The 17327-nt window shown below is 45.0% G+C and overlaps 1 protein-coding gene across 1 annotated transcript in view; it reads left to right on the top strand.

Moving 5' to 3' along the window:
* The window catches only part of nectin3b (nectin cell adhesion molecule 3b), an 81788-nt gene extending 65916 nt beyond the window's left edge, over positions 1–15872 (top strand). Inside the window, exons 6-8 of the mRNA XM_014196905.2 lie at positions 6087–6231; positions 13246–13348; positions 14173–15872. Of these exons, the coding sequence (XP_014052380.1) occupies positions 6087–6231; positions 13246–13348; positions 14173–14340 (416 nt within the window). The 3' untranslated portion in view covers positions 14341–15872. The remainder of the gene's footprint in view (positions 1–6086; positions 6232–13245; positions 13349–14172) is intronic.
* Positions 15873–17327: the final 1455 nt, after the last annotated feature.

Below are 17327 nucleotides of genomic sequence, written 5' to 3'. Positions count from 1 at the left end.
CCAATGTGTCTTTTGGGTGAACTATCCCTTTAAGTGTGCATGGTATATAAGAAAATGAAGTGGGGGGTTTTGGACTTCCAGAGGGTTTTGTTTAGTTCTTGTATAAAGTCTGAGAATGGAGAGTGGAGCACCCCACCACCTCACCAGGGTGAACCTCCAACCCTATTTCACATTCTCCTTGCAAGCACCTTCCCATTGTGTTCATCCTTGTTTTGTATATAAGAGAAGAGCTACTGTAAGTTTAAAAATATATAATGCAAGAAAACATTTAAAATAATCACATGTTGTATCATCATTAATGACACCAAGCATTATTTTGTACATATTTTTTTTTAAATACTTTTGTTTTCAATAAAGCACCTTTTTTTCTGTGAGTTGCATTTCCTGACTGATCTGAGCTCCTAAACAAGCTTCCTCGGGTAGCTACTGTACTCTCAAACGGATGATTCTCCTCCCTGTGCTCTTCAAGGTGACGTCATCTTCAGCTCCCTCACTCACCATACAGCCTGTGCTCCGGTGCATCACATGAAGAGCACACACTTTCAGAGGAAAATCTTCCAAACAAATCCATAGCATGTTACTGCCACTATCACAAGCCAGCGTTGCAATACGAGATTTCATTTGGTTTTTGCTCTATTTGACTGCTGCCCATCTTTCCCTTCTCCCCTCTCTCTTACTCTGCCTCTCTCCAAATGCTTTCTGTAGAAGTCAGCAGAGATTTAAAAAAAACTCGTCTTTAGTCTCTTTCCCCTCTCTGGTTCTCTTGTCGTCTCTCGTCTGGCTTTGTGACAGAACAGAAATTGCCCCCTGCTCCCCTCTACAGCTTGTCTCCTTTGTGAATTTCCCATGTGCCTCTCTCCCAGTATCTCACAGCTGGTGAAATCAAATGGTTAGTGTTTATCTGCCCCTGAGTTCCCCCTCTCCGGGCCATTGACTCTGTCCCCATGGCAACAGTCTCATCTGGAGTTGGTGACAGGCGGGCTCCGTCAGGGCCCCACTGCATGTACCTGCAGACCGAGAGAGACATGAAATGGCCCTTTATGACAAGCTGCCAGTTGCATAGAGTGGGCTCTGCAGGGTTAAGAAATCATTTGACCTTGGCATTGTGTTAGTGAATGTCATCACCACACAGCTTGTCCAGAAAATCTTCTTTCTGCTCAGCTCTTATTTCAGTAGATTCTGTCCATGAAAGTTTTTCAAGGTCTCATTCACCTTGGACTGGAACATGCCTGATTCTATTGTACTGTGTGGACTGTTGATTTAACACCAGCTCTCCAGCAGTAATGATTTTCAGTCTGTTATGCTTGAATTATGTTGAAACCCCCATTTAAAAAAAAAATCTATGAATTGATTTGTCTTATCTATCACCTTCAGCAGATATGAAGAGATTCTAGGGATACTTTACGAACCAGAGTCGACCCACAATGCAGACAGCAGGGTAGTGTACATTCTAAATGAATGTGAAAAGGTTTAATTTAGGAATCAGTTTTAAATGAAGATTGAGTTCGACTGCAACAAATGGAGAGTAGTGGGGACCACCAGTACTGTGTCCCACTGTGCAGCTAGCTGGTGTCTAATTGGGACAGATGCATGAGAGGTTGACAGACCACGACCACCCACACTCTTCCTGTTCCGCCGCCTCGTCCCATCTGATCCGCCCACTATATAAGCATATGCTTCCTCAGAGCTCGCTGATGTCCCAGTAACCACATGACCCTTGACCTTGCTGTTGAGATTTTAGGGTGGGCTACTGTCTCGGGGGCATCCGCTGGCCCGTCCACCCTCAGTTTGACCTCTGTAGGTCAGTGAGGTGTGTTCAGTCACCTCTGGGGTTTAGGTTTGCCCTGACCTGGGTTAGGAACGGTTGTGGTCATACACCTCTGATTCCCTCTGTCCTTTTAGAGGGGTTTGAGTTGGGCTTTGTCTGTCAGCACGGTTCTGAGAGGAGTGGATAAGTAGACACCCTGAGACAGGATTAAGCCTCTACCTGGGTCAGGTTGCAGTTTGGGAATGTGTCGGTGGGATGGAGTGTCGTCTATCAGATCCTCTAAGGTGTTGGACATGGCAGCCTTAGAGCTAGAGAATCAGGACCCTTAAGGCTTGTGCACATCACACAGAATGTGGATCTAGCGTTAGTCTGCTGGTTGTTCAGCGTGTTGTGTTTTAGGGAAGTCTGACTGACAACATTTTTTCACATGATTCTACATGTAAAATCAGTGAGCACTCGGTTCACAAATGATTTTCAGAGGTGCTGAGTACTATTGGTGTGTCTGAGCCATTCGAGCTTGAGAATCAGGATCCTTGTGATCAACCCTGACAGCCACACACACACCACTCCTCTTATCCACACACACCACTCCTCTTATCCACACACACCACTCCTCTTATCCACACACACCACTCCTCTTATCCACACACACCACTCCTCTTATCCACACACACCACTCCTCTTATCCACACACACCACTCCTCTTATCCACACACACCACTCCTCTTATCCACACACACCACTCCTCTTATCCACACACACCACTCCTCTTATCCACACACACCACTCCTCTTATCCACACACACCACTCCTCTTATCCACACACACCACTCCTCTTATACACACACACCACTCCTCTTATCCACACACACACCACTCCTCTTATCCACACACACACCACTCCTCTTATCCACACACACACCACTCCTCTTAACCACACACGCCACTCCTCTTATCCACACACGCCACTCCTCTTATCCACACACGCCACTCCTCTTATCCACACACGCCACTCCTCTTATCCACACACACCACTCCTCTTATCCACACACACCACTCCTCTTATCCACACACACCACTCCTCTTATCCACACACACCACTCCTCTTATCCACACACACCACTCCTCTTATCCACACACACCACTCCTCTTATCCACACACACCACTCCTCTTATCCACACACACCACTCCTCTTATCCACACACACCACTCCTCTTATCCACACACACCACTCCTCTTATCCACACACACCACTCCTCTTATCCACACACACCACTCCTCTTATCCACACACACACCACTCCTCTTATCCACACACACACCACACCTCTTATCCACACACACACCACTCCTCTTAACCACACACGCCACTCCTCTTATCCACACACGCCACTCCTCTTATCCACACACGCCACTCCTCTTATCCACACACGCCACTCCTCTTATCCACACACACACGCCACTCCTCTTATCCACACACACACGCCACTCCTCTTATCCACACACACACGCCACTCCTCTTATCCACACACACACGCCACTCCTCTTATCCACACACACACGCCACTCCTCTTATCCACACACACACGCCACTCCTCTTATCCACACACACACGCCACTCCTCTTATCCACACACACACGCCACTCCTCTTATCCACACACACACGCCACTCCTCTTATCCACACACACACGCCACTCCTCTTATCCACACACACACGCCACTCCTCTTATCCACACACACACGCCACTCCTCTTATCCACACACACACGCCACTCCTCTTATCCACACACACACGCCACTCCTCTTATCCACACACACACGCCACTCCTCTTATCCACACACACACGCCACTCCTCTTATCCACACACACACCACTCCTCTTATCCACACACACGCCACTCCTCTTATCCACACACACACGCCACTCCTCTTATCCACACACACACGCCACTCCTCTTATCCACACACACCACTCCTCTTATCCACACACACCACTCCTCTTATCCACACACACACCACTCCTCTTATCCACACACACACCACTCCTCTTATCCACACACACGCCACTCCTCTTAACCACACACGCCACTCCTCTTATCCACACACGCCACTCCTCTTATCCACACACGCCACTCCTCTTATCCACACACACACGCCACTCCTCTTATCCACACACACACGCCACTCCTCTTATCCACACACACACGCCACTCCTCTTATCCACACACACACGCCACTCCTCTTATCCACACACACACGCCACTCCTCTTATCCACACACACACGCCACTCCTCTTATCCACACACACACGCCACTCCTCTTATCCACACACACACGCCACTCCTCTTATCCACACACACACGCCACTCCTCTTATCCACACACACACGCCACTCCTCTTATCCACACACACACGCCACTCCTCTTATCCACACACACACGCCACTCCTCTTATCCACACACACACGCCACTCCTCTTATCCACACACACACGCCACTCCTCTTATCCACACACACACGCCACTCCTCTTATCCACACACACACGCCACTCCTCTTATCCACACACACACGCCACTCCTCTTATCCACACACACACGCCACTCCTCTTATCCACACACACACGCCACTCCTCTTATCCACACACACACGCCACTCCTCTTATCCACACACACACGCCACTCCTCTTATCCACACACACACGCCACTCCTCTTATCCACACACACGCCACTCCTCTTATCCACACACACACGCCACTCCTCTTATCCACACACACACGCCACTCCTCTTATCCACACACACACGCCACTCCTCTTATCCACACACACACGCCACTCCTCTTATCCACACACACACGCCACTCCTCTTATCCACACACACACACGCCACTCCTCTTATCCACACACACACGCCACTCCTCTTATCCACACACACACGCCACTCCTCTTATCCACAAACACACACACACGCCACTCCTCTTGTCCACACACACACCACTCCTCTTGTCCACACACACACACGTCTGTCTGCCATTACCACCACCCCACTCATAGGAGCAGTATATCCACTCTTGCCTTATCCGGTCAGATGTACGTTAGCTAAAGAGAGGACAGAGAGAACAGAGAGTCTTAAGGTCATTGTACTTGACACATCTGCTGTCATGGTTATCAAAAGGAGTTACTATAGCCCTTCAAGGAACGTCTGTCTAATCTCTCTCATTTTCCTCAAGAGGCTGTGTTCTTCACTGCTCTGTAGTGAAGCGTAATCTCCCTGCGCTACTGCTAAATCCAATACCCCCTATTGTCGATCATGTGAGGTGTGTATTGAGGGAGGGAGAAGGAAAGGGGGGGGTCACCCCAAGGTCCCACGCTGTTTGTTCTGCATCGTAATTGAGATGTTATTTTAGATTCTCGTCTCTGCAGATTATAGATTTTTCTACCACTCGAGTTAAGCAACTGGACTTGGCAGTCACTCTCTCTGGCTTCCCCCCCTCCTCTCCGCTCAGTGTCTTAATAAGGATGCTTCTTTCCATGCAACTAACTAATTAACAAACACAACGTTATGTCTGACCGGGACCCATAAGTACTGTATGCCACTAGGTTGTATAAGGTTCTGTGATTTTTAATTCATCTTAATTAATCGTGATCATTACAAGTCCCCTCTCCAGACACCCGACATGGAGGATAACGAGTGTGTGATCTAACGAATAGAGTCAACAGAGAGAGGTTACCAGAGATCACATTACACACAACATACACAGGAGCAGGAAGAAGGATGGAGAGAGAGAGATGGATGGAGGGATAGAGGGAGGCTGAGGTGAAAAGTGAGGGAGGCCCATTGAATATGGGGGAGCTGCAGGGGAGAGACTACAGAAGCAGGGCTTTAAGAGGAGCAGCATGGAGCCCCTAATCACACTTGAGTTATTGTAGTTCATACTGCTGGGAGACAGTCAGCAACCTGCCTGCAGATCTCTCTATCTATCTCTCTATCTCTCTCACACTCACACAGCCTCTTACACTTACGCTGTGTTTACACCGGCAGCCCAATTCAGATCTTTTTCCCACGAATTGGTCTTTTGACCAGTCGAAAACGGAGATCTTTTCACATCAGATCATTTTCAGAGTGGATCTGATTGGTCAAAATACCAATTAGTGAAACAAATATCAGAATTGGGTTGCCTGTGTGAATGCGGCTATATACTGTTAGAATGCTCCTGGATTTGTATAGTCAAATGTTTTTCTGCATGATTTCTACACTGCTCTGATATGTGGGGTTGTGTCTGGGCTGTTTCATATCATCCGTCTGTGTTCTGTTCCAGACCAGCCTCAGGAAAAGAGGGCGAACTCTGTTGCTGTGGCAGGGGCAGTGATAGGGGCTGTCCTCGCCCTCTTCCTCATAGCCGTCTTCACCATCGTCATCCTCACTGCACAGAAGACCTCGGCCCCAACGTACACAGACAAAGTGTGAGTTGAAGTGCTGTCACAGAATACTGCAGCTGTATTGGATCAATTCATCCATTAGTTAATATCGTCAACTGATATGTTGTGACTATCATATCATCATGGAGTTACAGTCTAAAGTGCTTTCCTATACATACTGCCCTTTGAGTCATTCCACTGCAGTGTACCATAAAATGGAGTCTGGTGCAGGGAGGTAGAGAGGTTGTGGTACAAGGTTGAGGGGTGACAGGTAATTGCAGACTTGGCAGGAGTCCCTTGTCTTGTTTTGCTGAGTAAGTTTCTATTGCTAGACCTGCACTCATGTTAACGTTGGGGCAAAGAGGAGGAAGGAACTTTTAGAGTAAATTATTTACATAAGAGTTGGGTCACTCCCTGCCCAAGAGGTCTGTGACTGACATCCGGCCCGGTGTGGGTGGGTGGGTGGGTGGGTGTGGGTGATGCCCCAAAGCAAGTGGCTAACATCATATTTTTCGACTCGTATATGTATATCCTCCTGTCCTCCCTTTAGGGTGCAGTTTCATGTCAGGCACACACACATATGACCCAATAAATACGGAGAGCTTTAACCAGTCTACCCTCCAGTTGAAACAACATTTTCCAACACAGGATGTGAAGCAAAAACAATCGCATATGTTTCTCATTGGTCTATCCTCCTATTACACCATAGATATGGAGCTCCATCCGGCATCTATATCCCCACAGGGATTACATCATCTCTGTTTTCCTTTTGTTCTTGAAAGGCCTCCTCAATCCCACTCCTCCCCTGTCTGTCTGCATTTCCTCACCGTACATTCACACATTCAGCTTCTGACAACCAGGACAAGCTGGCCAATCAGCCGCTCCCATTCCATAGCGGTGGGAGGCCCCGAGTGGACCATCACTCCCAGATGATGTTCGTCATGAAGGGAGACAGAGAGACACAGTGAGCTGAGGAGGATGTGTCTGATGTGGGAACAGTCTGTGGTGCTACAGCCTTTATTACCCTGCTACACGACACACTGTTAAACAGGGTAGGGTTCCATTACATTACACACTGTTAAACAGGGTAGGGTTCCATTACATTACACACTGTTAAACGGGGTAGGGTTCCATTACACTACACACTGTTAAACAGGGTAGGGTTCCATTACACTACACACTGTTAAACAGGGTAGGGTTCCATTACATTACACACTGTTAAACGGGGTAGGGTTCCATTACATTACACACTGTTAAACAGGGTAGGGTTCCATTACACTACACACTGTTAAACAGGGTAGGGTTCCATTACATTACACACTGTTAAACGGGGTAGGGTTCCATTACACTACACACTGTTAAACAGGGTAGTGTTCCATTACATTACACACTGTTAAACAGGGTAGTGTTCCATTACATTACACACTGTTAAACGGGGTAGTGTTCCATTACATTACACACTGTTAAACAGGGTAGGGTTCCATTACATTACACATTGTTAAACAGGGTAGGGTTCCATTACATTACACACTGTTAAACGGGGTAGGGTTCCATTACATTACACACTGTTAAACGGGGTAGGGTTCCATTACACTACACACTGTTAAACGGGGTAGTGTTCCATTACATTACACACTGTTAAACGGGGTAGTGTTCCATTACATTACACACTGTTAAACAGGGTAGGGTTCCATTACATTACACACTGTTAAACGGGGTAGGGTTCCATTACACTACACACTGTTAAACGGGGTAGTGTTCCATTACATTACACACTGTTAAACGGGGTAGGGTTCCATTACATTACACACTGTTAAACGGGGTAGGGTTCCATTACTCTACACACTGTTAAACAGGGTAGGGTTCCATTACACTACACACTGTTAAACAGGGTAGGGTTCCATTACATTACACACTGTTAAATGGGGTAGGGTTCCATTACACTACACACTGTTAAACGGGGTAGTGTTCCATTACACTACACACTGTTAAACAGGGTAGTGTTCCATTACATTACACACTGTTAAACGGGGTAGGGTTCCATTACATTACACACTGTTAAACAGGGTAGTGTTCCATTACATTACACACTGTTAAACGGGGTAGGGTTCCATTACATTACACACTGTTAAACAGGGTAGTGTTCCATTACATTACACACTGTTAAACAGGGTAGTGTTCCATTACATTACACACTGTTAAACGGGGTAGGGTTCCATTACATTACACACTGTTAAACAGGGTAGTGTTCCATTACATTACACACTGTTAAACGGGGTAGTGTTCCATTACATTACACACTGCTAAACGGGGTAGTGTTCCATTACATTACACACTGTTAAACAGGGTAGTGTTCCATTACACACTGTTAAACGGGGTAGTGTTCTATTACATTACACACTGTTAAACAGGGTAGTGTTCCATTACACACTGTTAAACAGGGTAGTGTTCCATTACATTACACACTGTTAAACAGGGTAGTGTTCCATTACACTACACACTGTTAAACGGGGTAGTGTTCCATTACATTACACACTGTTAAACAGGGTAGTGTTCCATTACACTACACACTGTTAAACAGGGTAGTGTTCCATTACACTACACACTGTTAAACAGGGTAGTGTTCCATTACACTACACACTGTTAAACAGGGTAGTGTTCCATTACACTACACACTGTTAAACGGGGTAGGGTTCCATTACATTACACACTGTTAAACAGGGTAGTGTTCCATTACATTACACACTGTTAAACAGGGTAGTGTTCCATTACATTACACACTGTTAAACGGGGTAGGGTTCCATTACATTACACACTGTTAAACGGGGTAGTGTTCCATTACATTACACACTGTTAAACGGGGTAGTGTTCATTACATTACACACTGTTAAACAGGGTAGTGTTCCATTACACTACACACTGTTAAACAGGGTAGTGTTCCATTACACTACACACTGTTAAACGGGGTAGTGTTCCATTACATTACACACTGTTAAACGGGGTAGGGTTCCATTACATTACACACTGTTAAACGGGGTAGTGTTCCATTACATTACACACTGTTAAACAGGGTAGTGTTCCATTACACACTGTTAAACAGGGTAGTGTTCCATTACATTACACACTGTTAAACAGGGTAGTGTTCCATTACATTACACACTGTTAAACGGGGTAGTGTTCCATTACATTACACACTGTTAAACGGGGTAGTGTTCCATTACACTACACACTGTTAAACAGGGTAGTGTTCCATTACACTACACACTGTTAAACAGGGTAGTGTTCCATTACAGACGTGCTCAAATTTGACGGTGCCCCTCTTCAAAAAACGAAGAATGCACAATTTGTTCTGAAATAACTTGAAACTGACTAAAGTAATTGGCATCCACCATTGTTTATTTCATGTTTAATAGAAATCAGACTTTGCTTTTTAATTTTTTATTCAACATAAAATTGTAAATAATAAAACAAATGAATATGGCATGGACAAAAATGATGGGACCCTTAACCTAATATTTTGTTGCACAACCTTTAGAGGCAATCACTGCAATCAAACATTTTCTGTAGCTCTCAATGAGACTTCTGCACCTGTTAACAGGTAGTTTGGCCCACTCTTCCTGCGCAAACTGCTCCAGCTGTCTCAGGTTTGATGGGTACCTTCTGCACCTGTTAACAGGTAGTTTGGCCCACTCTTCCTGAGCAAACTGCTCCAGCTGTCTCAGGTTTGATGGGTACCTTCTGCACCTGTTAACAGGTAGTTTGGCCCACTCTTCCTGAGCAAACTGCTCCATCTGTCTCAGGTTTGATGGGTACCTTCTGCACCTGTTAACAGGTAGTTTGGCCCACTCTTCCTGAGCAAACTGCTCCATCTGTCTCAGGTTTGATGGGTACCTTCTGCACCTGTTAACAGGTAGTTTGGCCCACTCTTCCTGAGCAAACTGCTCCATCTGTCTCAGGTTTGATGGGTGTCTTCTCCAGACTGCAAGTTTCAGCTCTTTCCATTGATGTTCGATTCAGATCAGGACTCATAGAAGATCACTTCAGAATAGTCCAATGTTTTGTTCTTATCCATTCTTGGGTGCTTTCAGCTGTGTGTTTTGGGTCATTATCCTGTTGGAGGACCCATGAGCTGAGACTGAGACAGAGCTTTCTGACACTGGGGAGTACATTTTGCTCCAGAATGCCTTGATAGTCTTGAGATTTCATTGTGCCTGCACAGATTCAAGGCACATTGTGACAGGCGCAGCAAAGCAGCCCCAAAACATAACCGAGCCTCCTCCATGTTTCACTGTAGGTATGGTGTTCTTTTCTTTGAAAGCTTCCTTTTTTCCTCTGTGAACGTAGAGCTGATGTGACTTGCCAAAAAGCTCCAGTTTTGACTCGGCTGTCCAAAGAACGTTCTCCCAGAAGGATTGTGGCATGTCAATATGCATTCCAAATTCCAGTCTGGCTTTTTTATGTTTTTCTTTTAGAAGAGGAGTTCTCCTGGGTCTTCTTCCATGGAGCCCACTTTCGCTCAAAAAGCGACAGATGGTGCGATCAGAAACTGACGTACCTTCACCTTGGAGTTCAGCTTCTATCTCTTTGGCAGTTATCCTTGGTTCTTTTTCTACCATTCACACTATCCTTCTGTTCAATCTGGGGTTGATTTTCCTCTTGCGGCCACGCCCAGGGAGGTTGGCTACAGTTCCATGGACCTTAAACTTCTTAATAATATTTGCAACTGTTGTCATAGGAACATCAAGCTGCTTGGAGATGGTCTTGTAGCCTTTACCTTCACCATGCTTGACTATTATTTTCTAACTGATCTCCTCAGACAAATCTCTGCTTTGCTTTCTCTGGTCCGTGTTCAGTGTGGTGCACACAATGATACCAAACAGCACAGTGACCAGTTTTCTACATTTAAATAGTCTGAATGACTGATTACAAGATTGGAGACATTTGTGATTCTAATTAAGGAAACTAATTAGTTTGAAATATCACTATAATCCAATTATTGATTATCTTTTCTAAGGAGTACCAACAAATGTGTCCAGCCATTTTAGAATATCTTTGTAAAATAAGAAATAACTCATCTCTTTTCACAGCTTATTTGCTTTATTCTCTGACATACCAAAGGCATGCAAGTATACATGATAAAATATGTTTTAATTTCATCACTTTTCAGGAGGAATGAAGCACTATTTCAACGAGATGTAAGGGTACCAACAAATGTGAGCATGTGTGTACTTTACAGATGAAGATAATGGGAGTTGTTGGGGTGCAGGTACTGTAGTTCTGCTTAAAGGATCTTGTTTATCTGTCATGGGAGCAGTTTAGGATATGGCCTGTGGAGACTCCCTCAGCTAGTGGGAGGTAGGGTTGTTTGGATGTATCAGGTGGAAAGCATTTAAATATGTGTGTGTGTGTGTGTGTGTGTGTGTGTGTGTGTGTGTGTGTGCGCGTGCATGTGTGTATATGTATGCGTGGGATTCTGACTAACACTATCCCTACATTCTACCCATTTCTGATAAAGAGCATTAGGGTTAATCCTGTCAATACTGGTGATAATAAGCCTCGATTGTTTGATTAGTTTTGCCATTGATCCAAGGTCTTATTTAACCGTTATGATAGCAGTCTGGTCACTTTGCTAAATCTTCGACCTTATCCTTGACTCTCTGGCTCTTTCACTGGAGATTCACATCTGGATTCTACAGCTGTTTGCCGACGAGTGTGAAAGCAGATTCTCAGACTGACTGTTGAAGAGGACTCTAATACAGCCTGTCTGGCCAGAAGAAACACAACCCTGATCTGAAACCCAGTAGTGAACAGCTGTGTGGAAAAGAGACTTTCTGTGCCTGCATGCATAGCTCCACTACTCAGGTCCACAGGGGTGTGTCTTCTCTACTCTGAGCCTTCCTGTTTTGTGTCTGATGCCAAATGAAAGGCAGTCGGCCTGAGTGTGACCCTGGCTGTGTGTCTCTGAGGGCATCCCTGTGGACCCTGTGGGCCCGGCTGAATGGATACAGGCCTCATCCCTCTCTGTCATCACACACACATTAAAGCCCTGGTCTTCTTCTAACGGATCAGGTGCACTGTACAGTCCCACAGCATTCTGTGGGAAACACATGCAACGTCATTAACTATACATTAGCTATGTGTTCTCCCCATGTCTTATCCAAGTCGGAGAGAAGGAAAAGGAGACCTATGAGTTCTTATGCCTGGCTATGCTGAGGAGCAAGGGCTGCACTTTAGAGCAGTGTTTCCTGAACCCTGGTCCTGGAGGACCCCCAACACTACACAGTGTTGTTGTAGCCCTTGACACACACCTCATTGAGGGCTTGATGATTAGTTGACAAGTTGAATCAGGTGTGCTTGTCCAGGGTTGCAATACAAATGTGTTCTGTTGGGGGTACTGGAGGACCAGGGTAGGGAAACACTGCTTTAGAGTGATCAATGTTTTTAGAAATCAATGATTATGACATGAGATAATAAATGAACACAGGTCAAAGTGTATATGTTTTTGACCACTGGGGGAAAGTTGCAAGAATGAACTATGACCTCAAGCTGCTCTCTCACTCTGATGTGTGAGGGTGATCACTATAATAATAGGAAGTACATCCACAGCCTAATATTACACATTCCTGTGTGTATGCCCTAGCATGGAAATATAGTCAGAGAGAGGGTGAAGGACAAAGATTTGGAGTTAGAGAAAGAGCAAGAGAGATAATACTAGAGCTCTCCAAAACAGGAGTAGGGCAGGGGTAGGCAACCCTGGAAGGATGTGGGAGGAGATTAGGTTGATTGGCGTGAGCTGGACCTTGATGAGGGGATGGCTGTTAACCTAATCACTTTATTTAACTCGGCTTAGCGCCTGTCGATTCTAGCCTGTAATTGATTTCATTCACAGTGGAAACCATTCCTAACACAATTTAATTCCTCTGGTTCTACAACTTTGCAATTCCCTGGTTTGCCATCGCACAATAACATGTCTTTAAGGTGTGCCTTATAGTCACTGTCAGTTTACATTTTGTTTTAGAGACAGACAATGTTTTTTTATTTTCTCCTGTCTCCCTGCAGGATTGATCTCCCTCCGACGCACAAGCCTCCTCCTCCCTACACAGAGAGACCGTCAGCCATCCCTCTGGTTGTCCACGCACCACAGGTGGCCTCCCTTTCACAGGTAAACACTCCTATTAGTGTGTAGGGCTGCAGGTGGAGCTACGGTTGGGGTTATATCTGGAGTTCATGCTGTGGCCAGATTTGGGGTTAAACTGGGATGTGGACATGAAGCTAGGTTTAGAGTTAAAGTTGTTGTGCTACACCACACTGCTCCTAACAGGTCAACTTCTCATTCAAGTAAACCTTAAATAAACTGAGCTCTGGGGAAGGAGAAGAGCCAGATTGGGGTTAAAATAGAGTTAGATTCATTCAGCTCAGTGAGATGCAAAAGCAAGTCTTTCTTTTAAGATCATTGAATGATTCAGTGTCCTCTGTTTCCAACCATGCATCTCTCTCGCTCTCTCTCTCTCTCTTTCTCGCTCTTTCATTCTACCCTTCTGCCTTCTGTTTCTATCTTTACCTCATTTACCGGTTCATTTAAGAGCGTTATTAGTATTCAGGTCCATAAAAGGAACGTAATGGCTTTGGCCTGGACCCTACCTCACTATTGAAACAGCACCAGTAAAATGTATTTTCTCTGTGTTTCTGTGTATGTAGAGCTACAGAGTCTAGTATTCCCAACAAAGACTGTTGTCTGTCTGGACTACTGGGAGAACAGTCATTTCTATCCGTCTAGCATCTCTCCTCTGAGACCCTCTACTGATTCAGTGCCAATTCTCTTCAACTCACTCCCTCATCTTTGATGTGTTTTTCAGCTGCATATATTTAGGGTTGAAATTAAAAGTTTCGAGTTTTTTAGAAAGTTGATATGACTAATTTCCGGAATATATATTTATTTTGGATCAACAGCGACACAGTGAGTCATCCCATCCTTTATTTTTGCAGGCTCACAGGGCTGTGCGGCAGTTTGAGATGGCAGAGAGAACACCTGCCAGGCTCACACCCCGGGAACCCCGAAGCCCCTCCCACCAGCCTCTGTCCTATCAGGAGTGGGTGTGTCACCAGAACGGGGCGGATCGCATCTACATCAACCACCGGGAACACTATGTGTGACGGACACGTCCTAAACCTTCTATGGACCTGTCAATCAATCACTCACCCTGCCCCACCCATCGCCATGCAGGCTCACAGAGGCCGTCCTTTTCAATGTGAAGAACCCAGGCAACGAAATAGTTTGACTTGACCAAGCCTTCATAGATGAGTCTACTCCACATTTAACATCATTTGAGAGCAGCAGTTATCACCTGTAGGAAGCAAGACTAATGAGGCCGAAGCATAAACTGCTGAGTTTCTCTGAGGAACAACAAGCCAAACACCACCTCCACTCCCCTTCTCCGAACCACCGCACACACACCTATTCTGTTCCCAACCACATCAATGAACAGAGGACAACAGCATAGGGAAGAGCAGGAAGACAGATTTGTTACAGTACCACAAAGTAACTATTTAAAATGGAACACTAAGCTCTGCTTTGTACCCTATAGGAGTGGAATAATATGAAAACACCATACTAAGCTCTCTTATGTATAGGAGTTGAATGTGTTACTATGTCACTGTGGCTATGTGATAATCCTGTGTACAGGTATGCTCTTTGAATTAGTTACAACTAATACTTTTTTTAGGATTGTGGTAAACACCAGGCATATCTCTGTACCGTTCTGGTAAACACACAGCCAATTTAGTAGGATTCTAACTTCATGGTATAAGAACAGAAATAGTAACATTGTCTGAAGGACCATGCACCAGGACATCAGGATCTGAACAGAGATGGTAACATTGTCTGAAGGACCATGCACCAGGACATCAGGATCTGAACAGAGATGGTAACATTGTCTGAAGGACCATGCACCAGGACATCAGGATCTGAACAGAGATGGTAACATTGTCTGAAGGACCATGCACCAGGACATCAGGATCTGAACAGAGATGGTAACATTGTCTGAAGGACCATGCACCAGGACATCAGGATCTGAACAGAGATGGTAACATTGTCTGAAGGACCATGCACCAGGACATCAGGATCTGAACAGAGATGGTAACATTGTCTGAAGGACCATGCACCAGGACATCAGGATCTGAACAGAGATGGTAACATTGTCTGAAGGACCATGCACCAGGACATCAGGATCTGAACAGAGATGGTAACATTGTCTGAAGGACCATGCACCAGGACATCAGGATCTGAACAGAGATGGTAACATTGTCTGAAGGACCATGCACCAGGACATCAGGATCTGAACAGAGATGGTAACATTGTCTGAAGGACCATGCACCAGGACATCAGGATCTGAACAGAGATGGTAACATTGTCTGAAGGACCATGCACCAGGACATCAGGATCAAGCATACCAGATAGCAACAGTATACCAGATAGTAACATATAATGAAATTCGCTGTACTCTATCATGTAATTTAAATGTTGAGAAAAGATGAATGTGGTTTAATGCTTCGAGAAGTTAACTGAATCATAGAAAAAGGAAACTTTCGCACTTGGAATTGAAACATGAATACGTCAGTGGAAAAATCCTATTTGTGTTATTTCGCTGCAATTTCGTAGAGGTCTTTCTTGCGCCATTTATATATTTGAAAGGGATCTTCTCAACTGTTGATGGATTTTGTACTCTCATTCTTCCATTGTGACTAGATAATATATGCAGTGTTTTTTATATTAAACATGATGTTTATTACACATTGGTCAGGGTTAGATTTCTTTAAACCATCATATTTATACAGTATAGGTAGTCTGTGTATATGACAACGTCGTTATATGGTCAAACGTTCGGAAGGGCAGTCGCAGCCTCAGAGGCATCTGCTAAGGACGTTAGCCCCACATGGCAGTGTGTTAATGAGTTAGGCCCCCGTGTCTCTCCTCTCCTGTCCTGGTAGGGACCAGGGCTCTAGCTGAGACAACCCACAATAAGGCCATTGTTTGTTTCCCTGCCACTGGTGAATAAGCTCTCAGGAATGCATTAACTATTGAAATATAAAAATGTGTCAGTTCCCGGGCAACCTCCCTCAGCTGATGGAAACTAACAAACTGGCCTGCTGGAAGTAGAGTATGTATGGGGCAAGTTTTACCAGACCATCCTGAGGGGCTGACTGTTTTGGACTGTGATGTCATGTAGCCTATTGGTTTGTTAGGGAGGGTGGTTTGGGATTGGACTGCAAAAAGAAGTTGAGGGATGAGAGGAGTACACTTTTGTAGCTCTCCTGTACAACTTAAGTATCGTTATGATTGTAAGTGATGGTATGTGTAGAGTAGCATTGGTGTTTTGTGATCTGATCTCAGCACATTTTTAAATAGCCTCCCTCATCCTCAACTCATTCATACTTAAATATAATGGTTCACGTCTTAAAGGACAAGACATTTTAGAAATGAAATATGAGTTTATGAATGGAGGCTAAAGAAGAAAGCCTTAGTTTTTAAACATGCCTTTTGCACTGTGAGTTTGTGGATGTGAGTGATTGAGAGTTTGAGGATAAATGTGTACTTAGTTTGTTCACAGAGGGATCTTTATTTCTGACCAGTAACCGTCCTCCGTCATGGCCTCTTCCAGACGTCCTGTAAAATGTGGTGTTTAGGTCATCCTCACGATGTGTTTTATGAGGAGGGCTCCTGTGTTTGTTTTGATGTACAGGCTGGATAGAGCACTTCTCACATGCAGTTACAGCCAGGAAATATGTCTCTAAAAGCCTATGTCTGCAGAGACACCTGAGGGAGCCCTGTGTGGAGAATGCAGCCAGCTCCCTGTCCAATGGAAAGAGAACAGATCTGGTTCAGGTCAGTGAAGGCTCATCATCATCATCATTTCCATCCAGGACATTTTCTGGCCATGGAGGGACTCCAACTCATCTGTTAGAGAGACAGCAGTAAAACGGTGACAGTGAGAGTGACATATGTGACCCATAGCCAGGGTTGGGTAGCAACAGATTACACGTAATCCGTTACATGTAAATTATTGCAAAAAACAGTAACTGTAATCCGTTACTTTACCAGCAAAAATATTGTAATCAGATACTTTTGAAAGGCTAGATGATTT

This window comes from Salmo salar, chromosome ssa04, assembly GCF_905237065.1.
Source record: "Salmo salar chromosome ssa04, Ssal_v3.1, whole genome shotgun sequence".
NCBI lineage: Eukaryota > Metazoa > Chordata > Actinopteri > Salmoniformes > Salmonidae > Salmo > Salmo salar.
This window is presented reverse-complemented; position numbering and strand designations above follow the sequence as displayed.